This window comes from Struthio camelus, chromosome 6 (genome assembly GCF_040807025.1).
Source record: "Struthio camelus isolate bStrCam1 chromosome 6, bStrCam1.hap1, whole genome shotgun sequence".
NCBI classification, from domain to species: Eukaryota; Metazoa; Chordata; class Aves; order Struthioniformes; family Struthionidae; genus Struthio; species Struthio camelus.
Window position 1 is genome coordinate 37,044,484 of NC_090947.1, and position 21,651 is coordinate 37,066,134.

General features: G+C 39.4%; 1 protein-coding gene across 3 annotated transcripts in view; it reads right to left on the reverse strand.

Moving 5' to 3' along the window:
* The window catches only part of DPP10 (dipeptidyl peptidase like 10), a 552,866-nt gene that overhangs the window by 134,786 nt on the left and 396,429 nt on the right, over nucleotides 1-21,651 (reverse strand). For all 3 annotated transcript variants that reach the window (XM_068949176.1, XM_068949174.1, XM_068949175.1), the window contains exons 4-5: nucleotides 15,805-15,899; nucleotides 4,790-4,864 (exon numbers count right to left, since the gene is read on the reverse strand). In XM_068949176.1, the coding sequence (XP_068805277.1) occupies nucleotides 4,790-4,864; nucleotides 15,805-15,899 (170 nt within the window). The remainder of the gene's footprint in view (nucleotides 1-4,789; nucleotides 4,865-15,804; nucleotides 15,900-21,651) is intronic.

Here is a 21,651-nt window from a genome sequence, read left to right on the forward strand (position 1 = left end):
GCAGACAAACTCCTGTAGATCCCGTCAGCGCACTCGCGTAAGCCACTATCAGAGGCGATCTCAGAAAGCTCGAGGAGGGCAGCACCTCTGCGGTCAGCATTCCCTGTCGTGAGCCTCTAAAAATAGACGGTAGAGCAGCAAAGCGACGACCGGCATCAGCACACAGCAGACAAGCAACTTCCTTCTCTTTGGGCTTCTTGACTTCAGGTATCGTGTTGGGCCCTCACCTTTCCTTTGATAATGTTGAGCTACTAACATTCAGAAACGCTGCCGAAATATTTGTCATTCGCTACTCATTGATGAATTCCAAAAACGTTAAGCTCCGTAACTCAGCTTCTCTCCCACCTTTCTGAAGGGGCTTACTCTTCACCCTAATCTTCCCCACAAGGATTATTAGAAGTTGCTCTCACAGTGCTATAAGCTAAATACACGGTTCCATTAAAATCCTTTCGCCAGCAGGAATTACAGTTTGAAGTCCGAATTCAGGAAAACATCTGTGATTTTACAGGGTGCAAATACACCTTCTGTTGCTTATGCTTCTAGACTAGAGATGAACCTTAATTTGCCTTTTTAAGTACGTTTCTGAACAAAGAGGTAAAAATACACACATAATGCAGCTTGTATTGAAAGAGGAAAATCATGCCTTACTAATGGCAAAAAGAGGAAAGTAGGAAAGACTGCTATAAGTTGGTATTCAAAAGGGATCTGAAAGAAGGGAGAAAGAAAGGGCAGTTGGCAGGGAAAGACTGGAATCACAAGCAAGGGATTACTATGTCAAGTAAAAAAAAAAGGGGGGGGGGAAGTTGCAAAGAAAAAGAGGAATTGCTCTTATTTACTTTTTCACATGCTCTTTGGGGTATATCTGGCAAGAACATGGGGAGAACATGCCTGTAATGCCTCAGCAAAAAGCCTACCGATATCCTTTTTCTAATCAAAGCTATAAATCACTGTTTTTGGCAGTTGTGAACGTCACCACTAGCAGAGCGAGAAAAACTTTAAACGGCGTTTTAACACAGCCCTTATTAAAAGCAATAGCAGAACAGCCTTTCCTCTGGAAACCTCAACTGCTCGAGCGGCTCTGCCCTTTGGAGCATCACCTTCTCCGCTCGTACCTTGACAAACGTCAGAGCAAAAGCACAACCAGAGCAGCACCATTGCAGAACGGCAGGCAGGGCGCACGGCGGCTTCCCGGCTGCTGCGATCGCGCTGTCCCGGGAGCGCGCGGACAGCGGCGCGCGCGCCGTTCTCCAATTAGCTCCTGCTCATCGATTTGTTGCCTTGCAAAAGCGAGAGGCTTCCAGCAACGCTGATCAAATTAGGGTGAGTGACAGCGAAGAAAGTCGGAACGGCATAAAATTGATCCAGGCAAGTTTTGGCAAAGTCAAGCAAACTCGGAGAACTGCTGAAAGTATTTCAGAAGTGTGGAGCGCTGTGGCAGATAACACTCAGAAAGCACCTCTACCATTGCCACAGCCTTCGATTGCTTATGCCACCGACGCTGGCTGCTCTCTCTAACCTGCTACAATAAAGACGGAGGGAATTCAAGGTCCAGAAAAAAATAAATTTACAACACTTTCACTTCTTTAGCAAAGGAATTTTCTTCCGCATGAAGTTTATAGAGCTATACTAAAACAGCTGCTATGCCACACAAAATGGTTTTGTTCCTTCTATTAAGCATGATTTAAATGATTCATTTAATTATTACTTTTGTATCCAAAGATGGCTTATTTTCATGCAGATTTATGTCCCGTTATGCATAGAGGACATTCTTAATTGTGCTGAAACAACTGCAAATTTAATTAAAGTTTGCCATTCCAAGCATAAAATAGATTAAAGAAAATGCTGACAACACTAAAATAAATATTCAACTATTTAATTTAACTCAACATTTATTTTTAATCCAAACATCAAAATAACCTTGTTTCTAATTACAATTTCATGACAAAATGTCTTAAAGAAACATTTGTCTCTATTTTTCCTCAATCTGTTCAGCTGAACCACACTAGCTTATTTATAAAACTGTTGATTAATAAATCTGTTCCAGCTGTATTACTGTATGCTACAAAGAACACAGATTAATATATGTAAACATCCATTATCATTTTAAAAACCCCAAAGCCTTATTATTCCGCAAGAGCAGAAATCCAGTCAAATATCTTACAGTGCAACACAGCACCTAAACCCATAACAAATTAGGGAAAACAAGGACAGACACAGCTAGTAAAGTCCAGAGATCTGTGCCAATTTACATGAGGTGGTAAGACCAGCTAAAAGTTTGCAAAAGGTTATTTGCAGTTCCTTGCACCGGTTATTATTAAAAACTCCACCTACATCTGCTGTGTTGTAATACACGACAAAAGCAAAATCTCACTTTGGGGAATGGATACGTTTAAGCAGGATGGCCTTCTGGAGATAGAACCCGGCCCAATTCTACTGCAACCAATTTGAAAATCTCTAATTAATTTGTGGAGGTGGAGTTTATACCTGATGGTTAACAGCTGGGAGGAGGAAGAAGCTGGACAGGAGGCTTCCCCCTTCTGCAGACCTAGCAAGTCAAGCTCTGACTGAGAAAAAAAATGGTAAGAGAAGGCTCAAGAAGAACAAACATTACTTAACCATTGACAACATGAAGAAGTATTAGTTCGCAGAAAGAAAAGGGCGCTCCGCGGCACTGCGTGTCTGTGCCTGCAAACCTGCTGAGCAAACATCAAAGCACCCTGGCAGCCTAACAAGTATGTCAAAAATCATACAATTGGGAGAAAAACTGGCTTTTTACCACATGTGCACCATAATAACTTTTTTTAAGTTATGAAAGAATTATGTCACACACGTTGCCTCCCCACCCTGCGAGATTTTCACTTCTACCCTAAAGAACAGATTCTTACGGCACCACTCCATACTTATATAAACGGCACTGTTATGACTTGCATCAACTGAAGATCTAGCTGACAGCAGCCAGCTATTAATATTAGCACCATCACTGTCACTTCTAGAGGATGCCGCAAGTGTAGTATTTTTCTAATTTGACAGCTGTGAGCACAGCCGGAGCGCTCGCGAGGTGGTGGTGCAAGCCTCACCCAAAGCCAACCAGCACTACCACCACAAACTGCTTGCCAAACCGTCTCTCTTCCTCATTTCAGTTACTTCGTGTCAACATACTTGAGCACGAGGCATGGCTAGATGCAGAAGGTACCCTCGGAGGATCTAGCGGTACGTGGACTGTACAATAGCGTACTGTACGCACCAACTCCATGAAACGGAATTGGAAAGGCAGTTCTCCTGCAAAGCGATATATTCAGTAGGGATGGAGAGAGCTCTTGGCACTTTGGTGGCTCTCTCTTTACTGAGGGGTAAGGATTCATCCCGGATGTTACCTCATTTAGATTCTCTGTATAAGAAACAATAATAGATACTTTCTTTCTCCCATTTTTCTATATCAGCTATATACGCAATCACAAAAAAAAAATTCCAAGCAATCCATTCAAAACAAAAATTGCAGCATTTCAAGCAAGGAAATTAAATCTATATAAGGATAATTAAACTTTTTCACAGAATAAGAAAAAACAAAGAAGGCGAACCGCAAGGAGCAAGTATTTTCCAGCCAGGAATCAAACTGGAATCCTCCATATCAAAAACAGGGAATTGAGTGTTGATTTAGCAGCATTGTTTCCTTTTTATTTGTCAATACATATTGTAAAAAGAGATCCAAAATCCACTGGAATCAGTAGGAAAAATGCTAGTGATTTGGATTAAGCCTCAAAGAAATGAATCATTTTACATCAACATCTTTAGAATATTTCAGATTAGCTTCCAGCATATTTTCCAGATATTTGCAGATACTACCATTAAAATTACATGTATGCAATGTTACCAGAAGTCCTGAAAGGCTCCTGTACTCACCTGCAAATATATATTTCATTTTCTGAGAAATTCAGCACACAACACATAGGTATTATATCATCAGTTACCAATATGAAACATTAATTATTCTACACTATGGTAGTTTACTTAAAGTAATAGTGTTAATCTCTTCTCATATCTGAGCACTGATTTATGATATTAAGGCAACTAATACATATTTTTACAGTTCCAAAATTTTTAAAAAAATACTGTTTCAATATTCACTTAGTCTATCAGTCTAGAACTATTCTGTAACACTGTGTTGTAATATTACACACAATCACTGAGTTCACAGAGGGAGTTTTTAAAATCTTTTTCAGTTTTGTGTTCAAAGATTTATGATTTTAGAAAACTGTATTATGGCATCATTGACTGAAACTCTTTTTGACAAAATAATAACCTACAAAATCTCTGTTACCTACATGCTGTGAGAAACAACGAACACACTGGATTATACAGTCCAAGAGACTTTCAGACTACCAAGTTTCAGACTATTCAAGTAAACGATAAAACTTCTGTGACTTGAATCAGCCTAGATTTTCATGCAAGACAGTTCATGAACGAGAGATCCAGCTGCTTAAGACAGGAAGGCTTACTGAAAGATAGGCTTGCACCTAACCCAGACAGAGTCGTGTAAGAGTTAGGGAAGCTCTGCTATGGAAGCGGCACGACGTTTCCACGGAGCCACGTCGATTCTCACCCACGGAGAGTCTCGCGATATTTCCCCACACAATTAAACACCATCATTTCATCACAAAGTTTTGTCCAGAGAAATTAAGTACCTGAATCAAAGTATACTATGCGGAATCACAGACAAAACACACCAAACAGCAAGTGCTTCTGAGTTTTCATTAAGCGGCTCTGCTGACTGTATGAGTAGTTGGCTTACCTGTTTAACGTCGTATGCAAGAAGAACAAATCTTAAGTCTGGTGAAACTGAGTATCTTGACGCTTTGAAAGTTACCTAAAAGGAATTAACAATACAAGTGAGTTTAGAATAGGGAAGGATTTTGTTTTCCCAATTTTCTTACAGTTAATTTAAGAATTTCCCATTCATAAGGTCGTTCTGATTAAGAACACCTATACAGTTTTCCCAAAAGAAGGATGAAAATAATTCTTAGTGATATCAGCCAATTGGACTACAAGGAGAGCAACTATAACCAATTCACTTACAGAGGATGACGGAGGACACTTCGGTTGGTGTGTACTTCATGAATAATTATGAGGGAGATTCATCACTAGGTTAAGCTTAAAGATAATGTACAAGAAAAAGAATAGCTGTGCACTATGTCTCTATTGCTTTTCTATTAAGGCCATGTATATAAATATTTTGTAAGACAACTTGCACTATAGAAAATCTCTTTCTTATACGTAAAACACTTAGTGGAAAGAAAAGTGAAACATAAGGTAGCATTATAAAAATAATATTGCTTTATATCTAGCTAAGACTACATGACACCCAATTGAATTCAGGGCTGTAATTTAATCAAGGGGTAATGTTGATGTCGGAAAGAATTTAATGCATCTAATGTAAGAGGAAGATAAGAGCACGTTCTAAAGGGCATTGAAGGAAATAATTTTAAATGAATCTGGAGGCATCTATTTGCAGAATGAAAGGGAAAGGGAGAAGTAGTGAAAAACATAGATAAGAGCACAAGAAACAGGTTGGGAAAACTAACAGAATCACAAAACTACAGGATGAAAGAAAAGAAATGAATAGCTATGCAGCAATACATTTATCCAGTACTCAAAGGCTTTCCCCGATTTTGTTTCTTATGCATTCTGTTCGGTTTAGTCTAATCCCACTGCTAAACTAATGAATTCAATAGAGGTTTAAGGTACACAAACCAGAAATCACAAGCCAATATCTTCAGAGTAGCTAAGGAGTCATTCCTCCAAATAAGGAAGCTGATATTCCAAGAAACTGAGAATACGCTATATTTTGACATACAGGTTAAACTCAAGTCCCTAGATAATATAATCAGAATCAAGTTATCCAAAGAAATCAAAGGGGGGGGGGGGGGGAGTTTCGATGAGAAGTTGTATTGTAAGAGCATGACACTACCCCAAGTTCAGAAAAAAAAATTGCAGTCTTAAGGAAAGAAGACAATAGAAAAAGGATGGTTTTAGAATTATTTTTTTGTTTTAACTACAAAGTATGCAGCTTAGATTTCTGCTGTGTGATAACTAGCTTTTATGAGATAACCACCTTTCAGCAGAGACCAACCACATGAACCACACTCCCTTTGCTTGGCAAATCACTGAAACATTTTTAGAAGTGATATTCCTCTGCTTTTCGACAATTTGTTCATTATCGCCCCACTACCTCAGTCTTCAGCAACGTATAACCCAGGCAGCCTTCCAAATTCATTTTCAGGGAGTAAAGTACTTACCATTTCCTGTATTTAGTAAGAAACTTCAGGCCCTAGTTGTGCCACTACAAAAATAATGAGGCACTTAATGCAAAACACCTAAGTAGCTCAGCTGCAAAGTATTGGCAGTGTTAGGCATCACCAGCAAGAGCTAGCCTCATGTTCTGTATCCAAGTAGAGTGTTGTGGATTTGGGATTTAAAATTATTTGAATCCTACTGAAGATGACCTTGTTCATTCAGTTTATGCTCACCTGCAAAATTTTGCCTGGTTCCAGCAATGTCTCAGACACATGGTGCAAGTGGAATGCCAATGAGCTATAAACTCTTGATTGCAGGTAATGGTTTTGGCAAAATACTTTTCTCTTTGCTGGTATGATAGGATTATTCTTGCTAAAAGGAGTATAAACTTATGCTATACTTTTTAATGTTCTGCTTAAGAAACAATAAATATGAGATCAACAGAAACCATGTGTTCATTGCCAGTGTTGACAGCTATGCTGATTTCTTCAAAACATCCTAAAAATATTATTAGCCTGTTTCTTGAGGTTGGGTTTATAATCAAGGCTGTAAGAAAACAAATTCTAATTGAATTTCAAAGGGATTTAAGTAACTAAAATTTTCTTAGATTTTTTTTTTTTTTGATACAAGCCAAGTTTTGGCGATAAATTCAGAAACTCTGCACTTGCACGTGCAAAACAAAGCCTTCTAGATTAAAACCAGGAAAAACAAAAAAAATCACCTGACTCGTTCCTCCTGTCTAACACAGGAAGTAAGCTCAGAATCTGCTAATTCAGTAAAATAAAAGACAGACAGACTTCATTTTTCCCCATAAACACTTCTAAGGTGTTTCCTCAAGCAACAAACCCCTGACTCCATGCCTGAGGGGAGAAGATCAGCTGGTGATGGGTTTAAAAGAAGGTAGGCTGGATGTATGCCACTGAAGCCTCTGGGACACTGTACAGCTATTGATGATTCTAATTTCCATATGAAATTTATCTCTCTTCTTTTTGTTTGTTTTGTTTTGTTTAAGCTGAAGCCAAGACAAAAATACATGATATTCACTGCAGGGATAAGATATATTTATTTATCACAAAGAAATTCATGAAGGCTTTAACCTGAGGGATATGTTCCCTTCTCAGGAGAACTCATTTTCAAGTTTAAAAGAGAATGCTGGAAAAATATCATATTGCAAACAGTGGGAATTAAAAAACCTCAAAATATCTCATGATGAAAAATCTGGAAAAGTCCTGCTTGTTCCCCTATCAACTCTGCATATCTGCAACTTTTCAAGCTTTGTTGGGAGCTGTCGAGCCTTTTTCAGCAAGACAGACTTTAATGCTGCCCTTATGGATATGCCTCTAGGGTTAATCTCTTCTTGACCTGTAAGACATGCAGCTCTGGACAAATAAGCTCTGAAACAGGGAGAAATCCAGCTCGCTAATTAGGCACGGTCCCTTGATACAGAAGTTTCCTTCTGCATCACTGCAGAGGACCAGCTGGTTAGGAGGCTCAGGGTAATCCTGAGCGGCGCTGCCCTGTGCGCTCTGTACATGCCCGTGTCCCCTTTCAAACAGACACAGAGAAAAGGCAGAAGGGAAGGAAGAAGATACAGAAACTTCCTTATATCCCTCAGCTTTGTCAGTTCTATGTAGCCACATCAAGACTTCAAATCCCTTTGAAAAACCATCAGCTACATTCAAGCAGAAAACACTTTTGACTAGATAAACTGTTCTTGTCCTTAAAATAGTTGCATTTCACACTGTTGCATAATTAGGAGCCAAAACACGGCCTTTTAAATACTGGTACACTGTCTTCCCTTCTTAATTCACAAATCTGTCATCAGTTTTAGCTACAGTGCTGAATTTGACACCACTTCAACTGTTCAGTCATAAAAGCAAGCTCCTAGATCTGATTTTGCGTTTCTCACCCAAACAAAACCCCCACCGACTATATAATTAGATCTAACCATATTAAACATTGTATTTCTAGGCTCCTTTGAAAGAAAAGCCTCACGTGATAAGGGTTTGGGTTCTTTTCCTGACAGTGATCCAGGACGTGAGGATGCACGGATAAGCAATGACTGCCAGTATCATGGCTAGAGACAAAAGTAAAAGTCGAACAGAGGCAAAACGAGACAGTGTATTTGAACAACCTTTCGCCCTTTAGCTTTCTAGCTTCCTTCTCTTCTCCAAATTCCTGGTATTTTTTGCTAAACACAGTTTTGCACGGAAAGAAAAAAAGATGAGAATAGTTTGAAAGAGTGTGAGAGAAAGCAAAAGAATGAGATTCTGCAATACAAGGGGAACCCACCCTCCCAGCAATCAGCTTTTTCTTCCACCTTTCCTTATGGATTATTAAAATGGATACCAAAAAAATTGGATGAACAGCATTTTCTCAAGTTTGATTTCCGAGGTCACTGTTTTGCATGGGCGAATCCTGTCATTTCGCATCTTATGTATTTTTGCGGTCAACCGAAACACCTGTTGCAATTGTGCCTATGAGAATTTAAGACAATATTACGCTTAACGTTGCCAAGTGTCATAGGTGTCAAAAGAATAACTACCTATGGGAATCAGACAGGAGATGCTCATTCTGCCTCAGCCTTAATCTGATTTCCATTGCCAGTGAGGGCCCCGCAGCACCAGCTCCCCTTTATTTCTTCCATTTTCTTACACCTTGGTCCTGACGTTCTAGCTCAATATTTTCCATCCACTAGAAAATGTTGTCTTCATAATTTGGGTGAATTTTCATTGCTGTTGCATTTAAATTGGTGTCTTATTTGTAGTCTTTCAAAACTATACCATAGAGTAAACAGATGGAAACGCACTGTAAGACAGTCTAGCCTACAGCTATAGGAATGCATCCCTATCCTGTCAAACTAATTTTAGTGCTTTTTTATAGTTTCAATGGGATAGTTTAAAGTGAAATAATAAATTACAGTTCAAGTCAATTAACTAGAGGAAATTTCCTCTTCTGAGGAGTTTACTCAACCTATTTGTTTGGTATTTTTCTCCTTTAGTTTTACCCCTTCTTCTATTTCAGTTTCTTAACCTTTACTTTTCTTACATACTTACATCATCCACACTCTTGTTATTATCCTTCTCTAATTATTGTTTAGTAGCCACTTTATACATATTTAGGCTTTTAGTACTTCTGTCACTCATCAAGGATAAAATACTTCCAAGACTTGAATCCATTTCTAGACTGTCACTTTAAACCTGTTAGGAATACTACTAACTATAGCAAATTATACTGCTCTCTGCATCACATACCTACATCTATATCAGAATTTTAACTAACTGGTACAACCAAACATCCACGCTCATTAGCATTCACAGGTATTCAGCTCAACTTAGCAGACAGGCCCCGGCCAAATGGCAAGGCGTAAGAGGAATTGGATGGGACAGAATTACACCAGTTGAAAAATGACAAGGTATTTGGTGTTCAGTTTTTTTCCCGTGATGCCAGCTATCAGTGGGATCGGTTTTTGATCACCGCTGCCGTGACTGGAAGCAGAATACCTGGGAGGACCGCTGGGAGGTCAGAAGCGAGAACAGTTCCGTGTGCAAGAGCAGAAGAGCAAATACTGTAGCCATAAAAACATGGGACCTCTGAGAAGAGAGTCAGGTTGTAATTAGGAAAATGCATGGTAATTAGTAGGCTGAAGAACGTGGGTTTCCTAGGTTACGTTCCTTACTGTGCGATTGCCCGTGCCACCCGGAGCGCTTAGTCTAGATCCAAAAATGCTGCAGTGCTATGTGCCATAACACCTAACTCTTAACCCCTGGGTTCCCTATCCAGTGTAAAAGAAGTTATGCGCTTAACAACATCATCCAAACTAAACCGTACATGATGGTGGGGGGTGTCCTGGACTGGCAGCTCTCAGAAACACAAACCAGTCCTCCTGCTACAGCCCTCCTACAGGTCCTCACGGAGCCCCACGATACAGTCCACGCACGGGAGGAGGCGATGGTGGGATACAAAGCATGAACCGCCCTGTGAATCTCAGTGGAGTCTGGCACTATCGCTCTTCTGGCAGAAAATAACCTCTAACCAACAAACCACAGAATTTTCTCCCTCCCATTTGCCATCTTCAGCAGAGCTAGCCCTAACTGTACTCTGCACCAAGAAATGATTTCATCAGTAGTAATAACTGGAGAGACGCAGAACGGCCCCTAACCTGACAGTTCAGCGTGCTCTCCGCTGCGTTTTGTAGGCGGAAACCTCCTCCACTTGGTCAAAAACCAATGGCCACCACCAAACCACAGCAGCTGCAGCCCCTCCATCTGTCAGGCTGTGCTGTCTCTACTCGCGCTGTCACACTGCAACAATAAACCTTCACTCATAAAAACCCCTCTGCCGGAAAGGTTTTGCTGAGGGGGTTATTCAACCTTTAGAGGAGCATGGGAGAGGAGATAACGTTACAATGATCATAACAACCTATTTGCAACATGTGCAGGTCATTACAATGTCCGCTATTGCAAAAATTACTAATATTTATGTGGGTATATAATGTTGTTTAATGTATTTACCATTATTCACCCTTTCATTAAATCTCTTGTGCAAGACTCTTGAAGTATAAGCACATAAACTACTCTTGCAATTAAAGCCCCATTAACCAACAAAGGAACCATAATTGCATTAAGATGCCTGCACTGAGTTTCCTGTCGGAAGAGGAAGGGGGTGTGGTATGGAAAAAAAATAGAGCAAAACAAAAAAATCAGGAAAAGAGAATTATCAGCAAGAAGGGCTGTTTATGAACAATGCTCTGTGAAACAGCAGAAAAAAAGCTGCCTGCCAAAGCTCTGTTCAGACAAAAACTCTAATTCTCCACTTTTGGCTGGAGGCCGCTATAGGGTTTTCACAGCTGGGCTGCCACAGCCTAATCATGATTCATGAGCCAAGACTACTTCTGCTCTGCTCACCCTTCTGATGCCATCCCCTAATTAGCAAGCAGCAAAAAGTAATCCTCCTCTCTCCATCCTTGTGTAAAAGACGGCCCACAGTAATGCAGTAACGCAACGTACTCGACGGTATATTCCAGGCAAGCCCCGGGAAACAGGTTTGCAACTTAACAAGATTTGTTTGCTGTGGGCCAGGATGAACTTTCCCCTGAGCTTGAAATGCAAGCCTTCTTGGAAAGGCACAGAAATGAAGGGGGAGAGCAGGTCAGCGATTGCTGGAGTTGAGAAGAGTCCAAAGCGTACGGCTAGGGGGAAGCTGTTGTAAATACCTTATTCTAAAATCTAAATTTCCAAACTGAAAACAATTATACGTGTATTGCCTGGCATCACATTCAAATCAAAAGCCCCTCATTCTAGGACTCGAAGTACATCCTATCATCTAGGATGGAAGGAAGGTTTAAGCAGGCATGCTGGATTCGCTTCTGACCTAGGATTTTGGATCAAGTGTTTGCTAGGGTATACGCATGACATCTGTGAATTTTTATATACGTCTACCCTAAAAGCAATGGAATTGATGGCTAACAAATAACAGCTTTTACCTTTTTCATAGCTATTGTTTTTTTTAAAGGAGGAAATCAAGGCAAAATTTCTAATAGCCTCTTTCAGAGATTCTAGTTTGGATAGCGTTACAACAGAACACACAGTCCCTATGCATGCTTTGCCTCCTCTCTCATTTTCCTTTTTTATTTTGTTTTGGGCTTAAACAAAGCAGGGAGCCAGAGCTGGTAGGCTGATAAGGGATCCGACGGACAGCCTCCCATACGCAAAACAGACCTCCAGACTTCCTCTCCACATCGTGTGGCTGGGCTGTGCATGAGCTGGTAACCTGCTTTTAGTCACTGCCTATTTATGTAGTAAGTGATAAGCAAAAGGCATTTAAAAAAGCTTTTTAAATGCTAGAAGCGCTTATATGAGCACGGTATAACATCATTTTATTTTGGAACTGTGGTGTGCAATAAAGCACTGCTAAATGCCGAATACCTGGTAGGCATGTCACTGCCAATCGTGGTGATAGGCACCTCAGCTGTGATAGAGGACATATTGTAATCGCGTATCGAGGCAGCATCACAAACATCAGGATGCCACACAGTGATTAATGTCTGGGGCTTTTTTGGCTCCATTTGATAAAGAAGTCGCCCAGCCTCCAGCTGTTAACATTTATGTGCCACTGGCTTAGGATATTAACTGTTTACTAGGCAGCTTAGACAGGATGCACTACATGAATAAATTCAGAGGGCGGGTATAGCTTGGAAACCTGACTTTAAACTATGCCCTCCGGAGATGCTAACAGATATTCCTGGTGCTTTAGAAGCCACTGTTTTCTCTTATATCATTCTATTTGGTTATCCATTGAACTGCTTTGCTGATAGCTTTATTTTATAAGGCTAGATTGTTTTACTAATAGGGTATTTACAGAAAAGGATTTCATTTGAAGAGGACAAACGGCTTAATTAGACTGAAGTGCAGTAATTTACTCCACTGTCTGAATAAATCCTAGTGAAACCGGGAAAAGATATTTTAATTCAGGAACTTCGGGCAGACATTTCTCTATGGAAGAGAAAAAGTCACCTTAAAATAACAAAACACTAGCTTTTTGTCTTTCCAGGTCAACTTCATGGCTTAAAACCCAGCTATTCTTAGAAAATCTTTTATATATAACACATATGTTTTTAATAAAACTGCAGGCTGCTTTTTGTGCTGATACACATATTGAAAAGGGAACACAGCAGAAAAAGACAGAAGAAACGCAGATAGAAGAAACATACTTTGTACAAGCATGGCACGCTCTGAGATGCAAAACAAGACCCAGTGATCTGTACCCAGCAGAAGACTGCTTCAGGGGATTAGCATCGAGGAAAAAAGAAAATCACTTCTAAGCCACTGGTTCAAATACAGCCAGTAGTGACAGAGCCATTACCAGCCGCTTGTCTCTGTGCAAAAAGTTTATCATGGTAGTTCAATTTTCAATAGACAATTATCAACATTACAAAGAAAAACTCCTCCACTTCTGCTGGTTACTTGAGCAGAGAAGCAAACAGGAGAGGGGATGCATATTCAAAGGGACTAATAACGCCCATCTAAAGGTGACTCTTCCATGAGAGGGAGAACGCGGGAACTTGCACTGCCATGGCATATCTTGGATCCCTGCTATATTTTTTATTAATATAAGACAGCTCTGCAGAGTCATTAAACCAGCACCGTTCTAATTATACACTAGTGATTAAGCAGATGTGACATTGAGCGGGGAAAATGTTTGATTAACGATCCAGGTGTCTAACTTTGGACAAGTACATTTAGCAGTGTGAAGCTGGGGACAACGGTGCTTAGAGGAATAGGACAGCTTTTGCTTTCAGCCGTAGAGCTTGCCTCCATAATGTTATGATCTCCTGTTAGGACTGCTGGCCCCCTTTCAACGGAGACAGACACTCGGGCACAGCAACATTTCCATTGCTCTCTCTGCCAAATACGTGCCAACAATCTTACTGAGACTTCTGCTCTGTTTGCAGCTTTTTATTCTAATTCTACGCAAATAGTTGTGGCTGGAATTCACTTTGCTTCTAGCACTCTTAGCTTTTGTCTGTGTCACATGTGGTACAGAGAGGAGCCCCTCAGGAGAACAGCACAGAATCACAGAATCGTTTAGGTTGGAAGGGACCTCTGGAGATCATCTAGTCCAACCTCCCTGCTCAAGCAGGGTCACCTAGAGCATATTGCCCAGGATCACATCCAGACAGGTTTTGAATATCTCCAGCGAAGGAGACTCCACACCTGTATCTCTGTTTTCCTCTGTTCCATACATAATTATTAAATGGTTGCTCGAATATTATCCGTCTTGGATCAGTTTCCCATGCCTAATAAAGAGTAGATATCTAGTGTCTCTGTCAATCTGCATGACTTATGGATGCATCGGTCACTTTTTAAGAAAGCCCAAAGAGGAGCAACTTTCTTTACAGAGGATACACTTACAGCGTGAAGCAGCCTGTCCACACTGATCCATCATTACTTGGCACGAGTGGTTTAGTGTAACGGCCTGAAAAACTTGTCATGCTGCCGTTACACTTGACATCACATGGGCCTAATACTGGCAGCCAAAGGGGTATGAATTTATCTATGAGGAAGCTCAAGCCTTGTCATTAAAGTCAAGTTTTATAGCCAGGAACGTCCAAATAGCTGCTCGCACTCAAGTTATACACAAAAGGTAACACACATGGGTCTGACACAGTTCATCCTCTGCTTACCGCACACACATGTGCACACCTACACACACCCAGAGAAGAGGTAAAATGCTTCTGCAATACTCTGTGGTTGGCACTTCACAGAAATTCAGCTTTTCACCCGCTCTTAACTGGGTCTGCGTCTTTTTTGGGTTGGAGGTACAGCGAGGCGCATCCCTGCAGACGGGAGGGCGCAGCTGAGAGAAAGGGAACCTCACAGAAACTCCCTTAAAACACAACTCTGTTCTCCCTTCTCCTTCACTTCCTCTTTACACTGGATTGGGAAGTCAGCCTCAGGTTCACTCCTCTGACCTTCTGCTCCCCTCTTTCTAGTTTCTAGGAGTTAGAAGAAAAGATCACCAGGGGCTTAATGCTTTGAAATGAGGGATCTGTATCAGCAAAGGCCAGGAACAGACCAGGAGCAAAATCAGCCTTTGCCAAAGACCCCTGCTGAAAATGAATCCTCATTTTGGGTCTGCCGGTGCAAAAGATGTTAATAAATTGAAAATACAGGGATTAACAAAAACAGCCAGCAGTCTGTATGGTGTACTTATGAGGAAAGACTGATGAGCAACATTTATGCTACAAAACCCTGATAAATGAGAATTACAGGATACGATATAAGAAGGTTCACTGAGAATAACAGCACTAAGCCAAACAAGGGAAAACGCAGAGTAAGTATTAAAACATTTCTTAGCAATTACCGCTAGTCAGTAACATATGAAAGCCACTCACGTACGTACCATTTACTGGTCAACAGGAATAATCCCCAACCAATTAGATGGCCATTAAAGTACAGAAGAACAGGTAAGCAGGAAATTAGTAGGACTAGAAGACATACTTTTCTTCATATACTTAACTGCTTTGCTTCTTAAAGGAAAATCTTAATATGACTTTGAACATTTGCCCCTGCTTCCTCAATTACTTCTCCTTTGCTTTGTTGAAATGCTACAATTTTGACTAAAATAAGGAAAAGTTCTCATCGTTTTGAGTAGTATTCCCCCATTTTATGAAATCTCTTACTATAACAGACATCCTCTAGATTCTCTAGCACATATGCCAGGAGGGAGCCTTCAAACGGCCTGAACAAAGCATGGACTACTGCCAACAATAGGGCCTCCAACATCTTGTTTTTTTACAGGTAGGTTGAATAAAATGACAAACAACTTCAGCTGGATATATTGCACTGACAGAGGAATGGATTATACTTTCCATTTATATATAATCTATTCCGGGTTATAAACATTTTTTCTGTATTATACTCTGCCTCTGCTGTTACAGGAAAAAAACGTTTGCAGACTTCCACTGAGAAGTGAAATATTTTAAATGAGTAAATAATGTATATTACTTACAAAAGTTGTATTTTCCAATAACAATGTAGTTGTATTTGTTTCTACATTCAGTTCAATAACATGTCCATTCCTATTTTTATACACCACTTCTGTATCTGCAACAACAAAGGCATTGACAGTTAGCAAATGCACTGAGTATTTAATACATCACCTGTAGAAAGAAACCAGCATATTAAAGTAGCTTTATTAAAATTAGCAAAAAGGACTGAGAGAAAAATTGCACCTGTAATATGCAGTTTTGTTGATTTATCTCATGACCTTCAAAAATATCAGTTTATGCCCTAGAGGATGTTCACCTCCCTCAAAAAGAGGATCGCATTTAAAAGGGAACACTTTACGTGGCAACAGCGTATGCAATGGGACCACTGCGAACTAAATGAACCTCAAAACTCTCTCCTGGAGTATCACTCTGCCACTCTGACACCTTAAGATCCAAGTATATCTACTACAAGAAAGTGCTGTTCGCTGGAGTAAAGGTTTGCCAAGCAGAAGGACATCCATTTTGCGAGACATCTCCTTAGGAATACTTCTAACAAAACATCAGTACTATTCTGTAGCTCTGGTAACCGTATGGATAAAGGCATGCACTAACTATATCTTAAGACAGTCTGTGCACTGTGTGGTTAGTGCTGCACCACAGAATGCCAGACAGTTTGACAAACTGCATTATGTTATTAAAGGATTAAAGCTAAATAGGTCTATTTGGGAAACATTTACAACACTGCAGGATGAATTCTGTCCTATTTTTTTCTTTCTACCACTTAACTGATTCATAAGTTTTCAAAACAAAAAAGAACAAAGGAAATACATGGGAACTAAAGAAAAAATCCAAATTATAAAATTAACTGCGGTTCCTATGAAAAAGGCTTTATACCTGTTTGTAGTAATAGCTTTACCAAGAAATATACAACAAATACGTAAGCCTCAATTCAGTGAAAGATTTTGTTTCCAATGTCCCACTATTTCTAGTAAGAGATTGAGCACTGATTCCTTGGTTTTACTTAAAATCAGGTTAGAGAGTTGTGTTTAATCAAGAGAAACTATTTTGTTATAAAAAGCCGGAAAGTATAAGGAAAGTTCTGAATTAAGCCTAAAGGAAACACGGAAGAACTTTACTAATCCCCAGTAATGTCTGAGAAATTCATTGCAGTTCCCTGAATTTTATGAAGTAGTAAGCAAACAGAGAAAGGAGAAAAAGGTTATGCTACTATAAAACATGCTTCACTTATTCAGAAAAATGTAGCTAAATTTTAACTGACTACATAGAAATTCTGGATATATAGCACTAGTGAATGTCCTCTGGTATATTCTGTACAACTAATGAAGCCTCGTTTCAACATTACCAAGCTACGTTAGGTCTTGGCTAGGAAGGGGGGTGGGGATTGATGAGTTTGGGACAGGATTATCAGACCTGTTGTTTAGGAAGAAAAATTAGTAAGATTGTGAAGTGTGGAATTAACAACTTACTTTTTTTTTTCAAAAAAAAAAAGATGTCAACTATTCATTTTGAATAAAAAGCAAAAACTTTTTCTAGAAAGTTGTTTTGCTTTCAGGTTATTTACTACTACAGGACATTAAAGATTTTGCAACTTCTTTGGGGTTTTTTTTTGGTATATATTTTCATGTACTTTTTGTATGTATTTTTATGCACTGAAAATCCCCAAGGATGCTGTAATACAGTGTTAAGCAGTATTACGCAAAAACCAAAGTTTTCTGGCCAAAGAACTGTCTCCATTTATTAATAAACCAGCACGTGAGAAATGATGTGTCAGTACAAGTCCTGTATTCCAGAGACGTTAACAACCATCAACAACTATTTATGTTCATGCTCTCGGCTTGTACAGATCCCTGCACATTATATTTTTGGACTACAGATGAGATTAATATGCTACCCAACTCTAAACAACAATATTAGGATGTAAATCCTTCTCAATGATCTACTTTTCTGGTTGTCCAACATGCCACGTGCATTCGGTCAAGAGGACGTGGAGCTTCGGCAAACCCTACCAAGGCAGTTTCACCTGCACGAAGACCTTTCTCTTAAAATTACTTGTAGGATCAACAGCAAAATGCCCAGTCCTAGGGCTCTTTTTGCATGATGCGAAACAACTTTTAGTATAGCGAGTACTGTGAAATGACATAAACTAAAGTCTTTGTTCTCAAATTGGAAGAATACTTTAGCCTAATGACTAGAACAGAAAACTGAAAGTCTGACCTCTTCAAAAGGCAGATTTTACTGGACAGTAATTACACCTTTCAATGAACCCAGGCTTTCACCTGTATATTAGGTGCAGCAGTTAACTCCTGAAGTGCATAAATTAAATGACTGCTTGCAAAATGCATGGAGATTCTCAGACAAAGTTTACATCAAAATACGATGCAAGTTCTGAATATATATACATCTTCAAAAGTAATCACACTAACTTATACAGAAGTCTCATTCCAGCTTGCTGTGTGACGAAGAGCTCTTCTCAGGCTGGATAATCGGTAGTTAGTCGATGGCCCCTGAACATAATGATGATTTTTTTATTGATAGCTCAGATGTAAATAAGTGCCATAAACACACTTTTTTTTTTCAATTTTTGTTATGTAGAGTGAATAAGTCCTTAACATCATCCACTCGTGCAACTGATCGATTTATTTTATTATCTTGGCACCTTTCTCCCAAGGACGCTCAGGGATCCCTGACACTTCACAAACCCATTCACCAAAGCAAAGTTCCTGCTCCAAAGAAAGTCTGGTCTAATTTGAAACAAGGATAACACATGAATAAGATGGAAAGTAAAAGTAGTGTCACTTTAAAAAATCTAGGATGGTCACAAATCTCAGCACTAAACGTAGGTGGTTAATTTCTAAAGAATGCTTTGGAAAAGGTAGAGATCTTTAATAACCGTGTGTTTCTGGAATTTGGATTGAAGAGCCATGTTATCCATCCTTTCTGAGGATGTCACTAAAACAGAAAGCATACAATAAAGCAGAATGTGAGGAAGCCTCTATTAAGACTGCATACTTTCAAGTCTGCTGCCCTGGATGACTTACACAAAATAGTCTTTAAAACAATTCACTGAAAATTTCTTACGTGTAATAGTTCTCAAGTTTCTGAAAACTTGGGAAACTCCAGAGCGTGGGAGGTCTGTTAATATCATCCCATGCTTCTAACAGGTGAAAGACGACAGCTGACAATCTATGAAGAAGTTATCCTGACATCTCTCCCAAATAAAATAGTGTTACAGTAAATCTGGGATTCTACCTACAAAATACTGGCTAGCAATATAATTAATACCTGTCAGCAATTTATGGAACATAGCTCTTGTCAAACAAAGTTTGACAGAGTTATGTTTGATAGAGGCAACTATGCTGAAATGTATATTGGGATTTCTTGTAGACATCAGATTTATTACCCCAGGACACTGTGATTCCAGAGCTTACACTATAGAGAATTAGCAGGAAACACATTACGTGGATTAAAAATGGTATTGCTAAGAAAAATAACGAGGAAGACAAGGTACTCAGTAACTACTAAGTGATCTGTTTCACCTGGCTAACTCATCGTAACTGTAGATGAAAGATTGTAATTGGAAAGCAGAATGGAGAGAAAAGTTTATGGGCTTATATAAACAAACACTGTACTATGAGCTCTCAGTGCAATACGGTAGAAAGGGTTGATGCAATTCATCAGCACAAAAGGATCACCAGTAAAAGAAGCAGGGTGATCTTGCCTCTGCTCACACCAGTGGTAAGACTGCCACTATTATGAAATGAGCAGTTCTTGGAAGGCACACCATGAAATGAGTAAATTAGAGTGCTAAGAAAGCCTCAGTATTACTTGGAATCAGAAGGCAAACATTACAATGCAAGGTTAGAATAGCCAAAGTTATTCAGGTTAACAAAGAGAAAGTTCAAAGACACCTACGCCATATAGAAAGAGAGAGTTAAGGAGAGGTTGATGCCAGGTATGGTGGTTGGGGTGCGTGGAAGAGCTCAGCGAAGGAGATGACAGAACCGCCAGCCCCGAGAGTCTTCTCTTTAAAGGTATGCCTTAGATCTTTGTGATGAGAATTAATTTAGGCTGAACAGGAGTAAAGATATAGGAGGTTCAGCTGAGATGGCTGCTGTGATCTCTCCTGGCCTGGAATCTGTGGATTTAACTCCCTCTGTTCATTCCCTCATACCCTTCTGTGATGCATCTTTGGGAACATCGGATTGCCTGCACTATTCCCAATACAACTCATGTCTGTAGCTGTATGAAGGCAATTTTAATAAAAATCTCAAACTTTGGGTTTTTTTTCTTTAGTTGACTGCCTGTGGGATCAAGGGATATTTATTTTTCCTTCTGATTCATAATTCATCTCCTGCTTGTGCCTTCTACTCCACTACAAATTATCAAATATTGATCTCAGCTGCGGATGGGATACTGGGGTTGGGTAGTGCTACAAACTCAAAGAATCCTCTTGGATGTATGCCTAGTAGGATGCTCAAAGGTACAGCATGCAAATTCCATGAGTTTCTGAATAATAATTTTTCCCCAGACACACACATGGACTAACGCTCTTCCATCCTCCCACTGCCTTCCTCTGCAGCGTGTGGTTTAGTTTACCCACTGGGATGGTGCGGGGATGGCTTACCAAATCTATTCGTTCCATTGCAGGCGTTTCAACAAGCAGTGCTGTACGTCATTCCTGTTCTCTGCCTATACTGCGTAGTTAAGGTTTTTCACCAGGGCTGCAATATCTAGTTTAACTACATTCACTAGGTTTGTTAGGAAAAGAACTTATGAACTTAATGATTGTGCATATAAGGTAACAAACTAAATAATTTAACAGTCATTCTGGTGACAGACAGACAGATAGATAGATGAAGATATGGTAGGTTCAGAGCTGTTATTATGGATAATTATGTTCAGGAAGAATTTATTCCATCTTATTTTCAGCTTATTTCTAAGGTTGACTCTGAGGGAGACCGCCTAGGGGACGTACAGCTCCATTAGCCGAATCAGCTGCTGAAGAGGATCTCTGCAACTTCTTTGGCTTTCACAAAGAACGCAACAATTAAATGAAGATGCACTTAAAAAAAAAAAAAAACCTCTTTTGTGATCATCCCAGTATAATAATGTCATCTGAGTTAGCAGAGTAAATATTACATCTGCTCACAGAGTTCTGTCAGCTGTAGAACAACTGATCAATTTGCTTTATCAACATGAGGCTAAAATGTCTATATTCATACTCGCATTACTATCTGTTTTTAAAAGATAACACTTTTCCTCACTTGGCCTATCTCTGAGTGAAGAATCTGGAACACAAATGTTCTCCCTCTTTCTACATTTGCACCAATAATATCTAGATAAATAGAAAATTTCACATATAGAACACTTTGTAAAAACTACTTAGTAATCTCTCGCATTCCTGATAAATGGAGTAAATCTTCTCTTATGTAAGCAAGAGCACTTTACTATGCCCAACAAGAAGTGATATTTTTAAAAGTCATGAAACTACAAATAGGGTAAGTTTAAAAAGTGATACGAAAAATAGGCAATAGTAATGGTAAAGTTAGTATTATATGATGGTCAATTAAACTCTTGCATTCACAATTCATAATCTATTCATCCCGTTGCAGTTTTGATACTTTTTCAAGTTTTCCCTCCTTAAATAACTACCTGTTCTCTGTTTTCCTATATTTTTAATATCATTTTTCCCTTTTCTTTCGCAGAATCTGCCCAGTTTTCCCATTACCTAGTACCACTTCATTTATACATGTAAAATAAAAAAAATACACAAATACACATACATATACACCCGGTTCTTTCAGGAGATAATCCACAGTCTTTCTTTATCAGCTCTGGAATTTCTT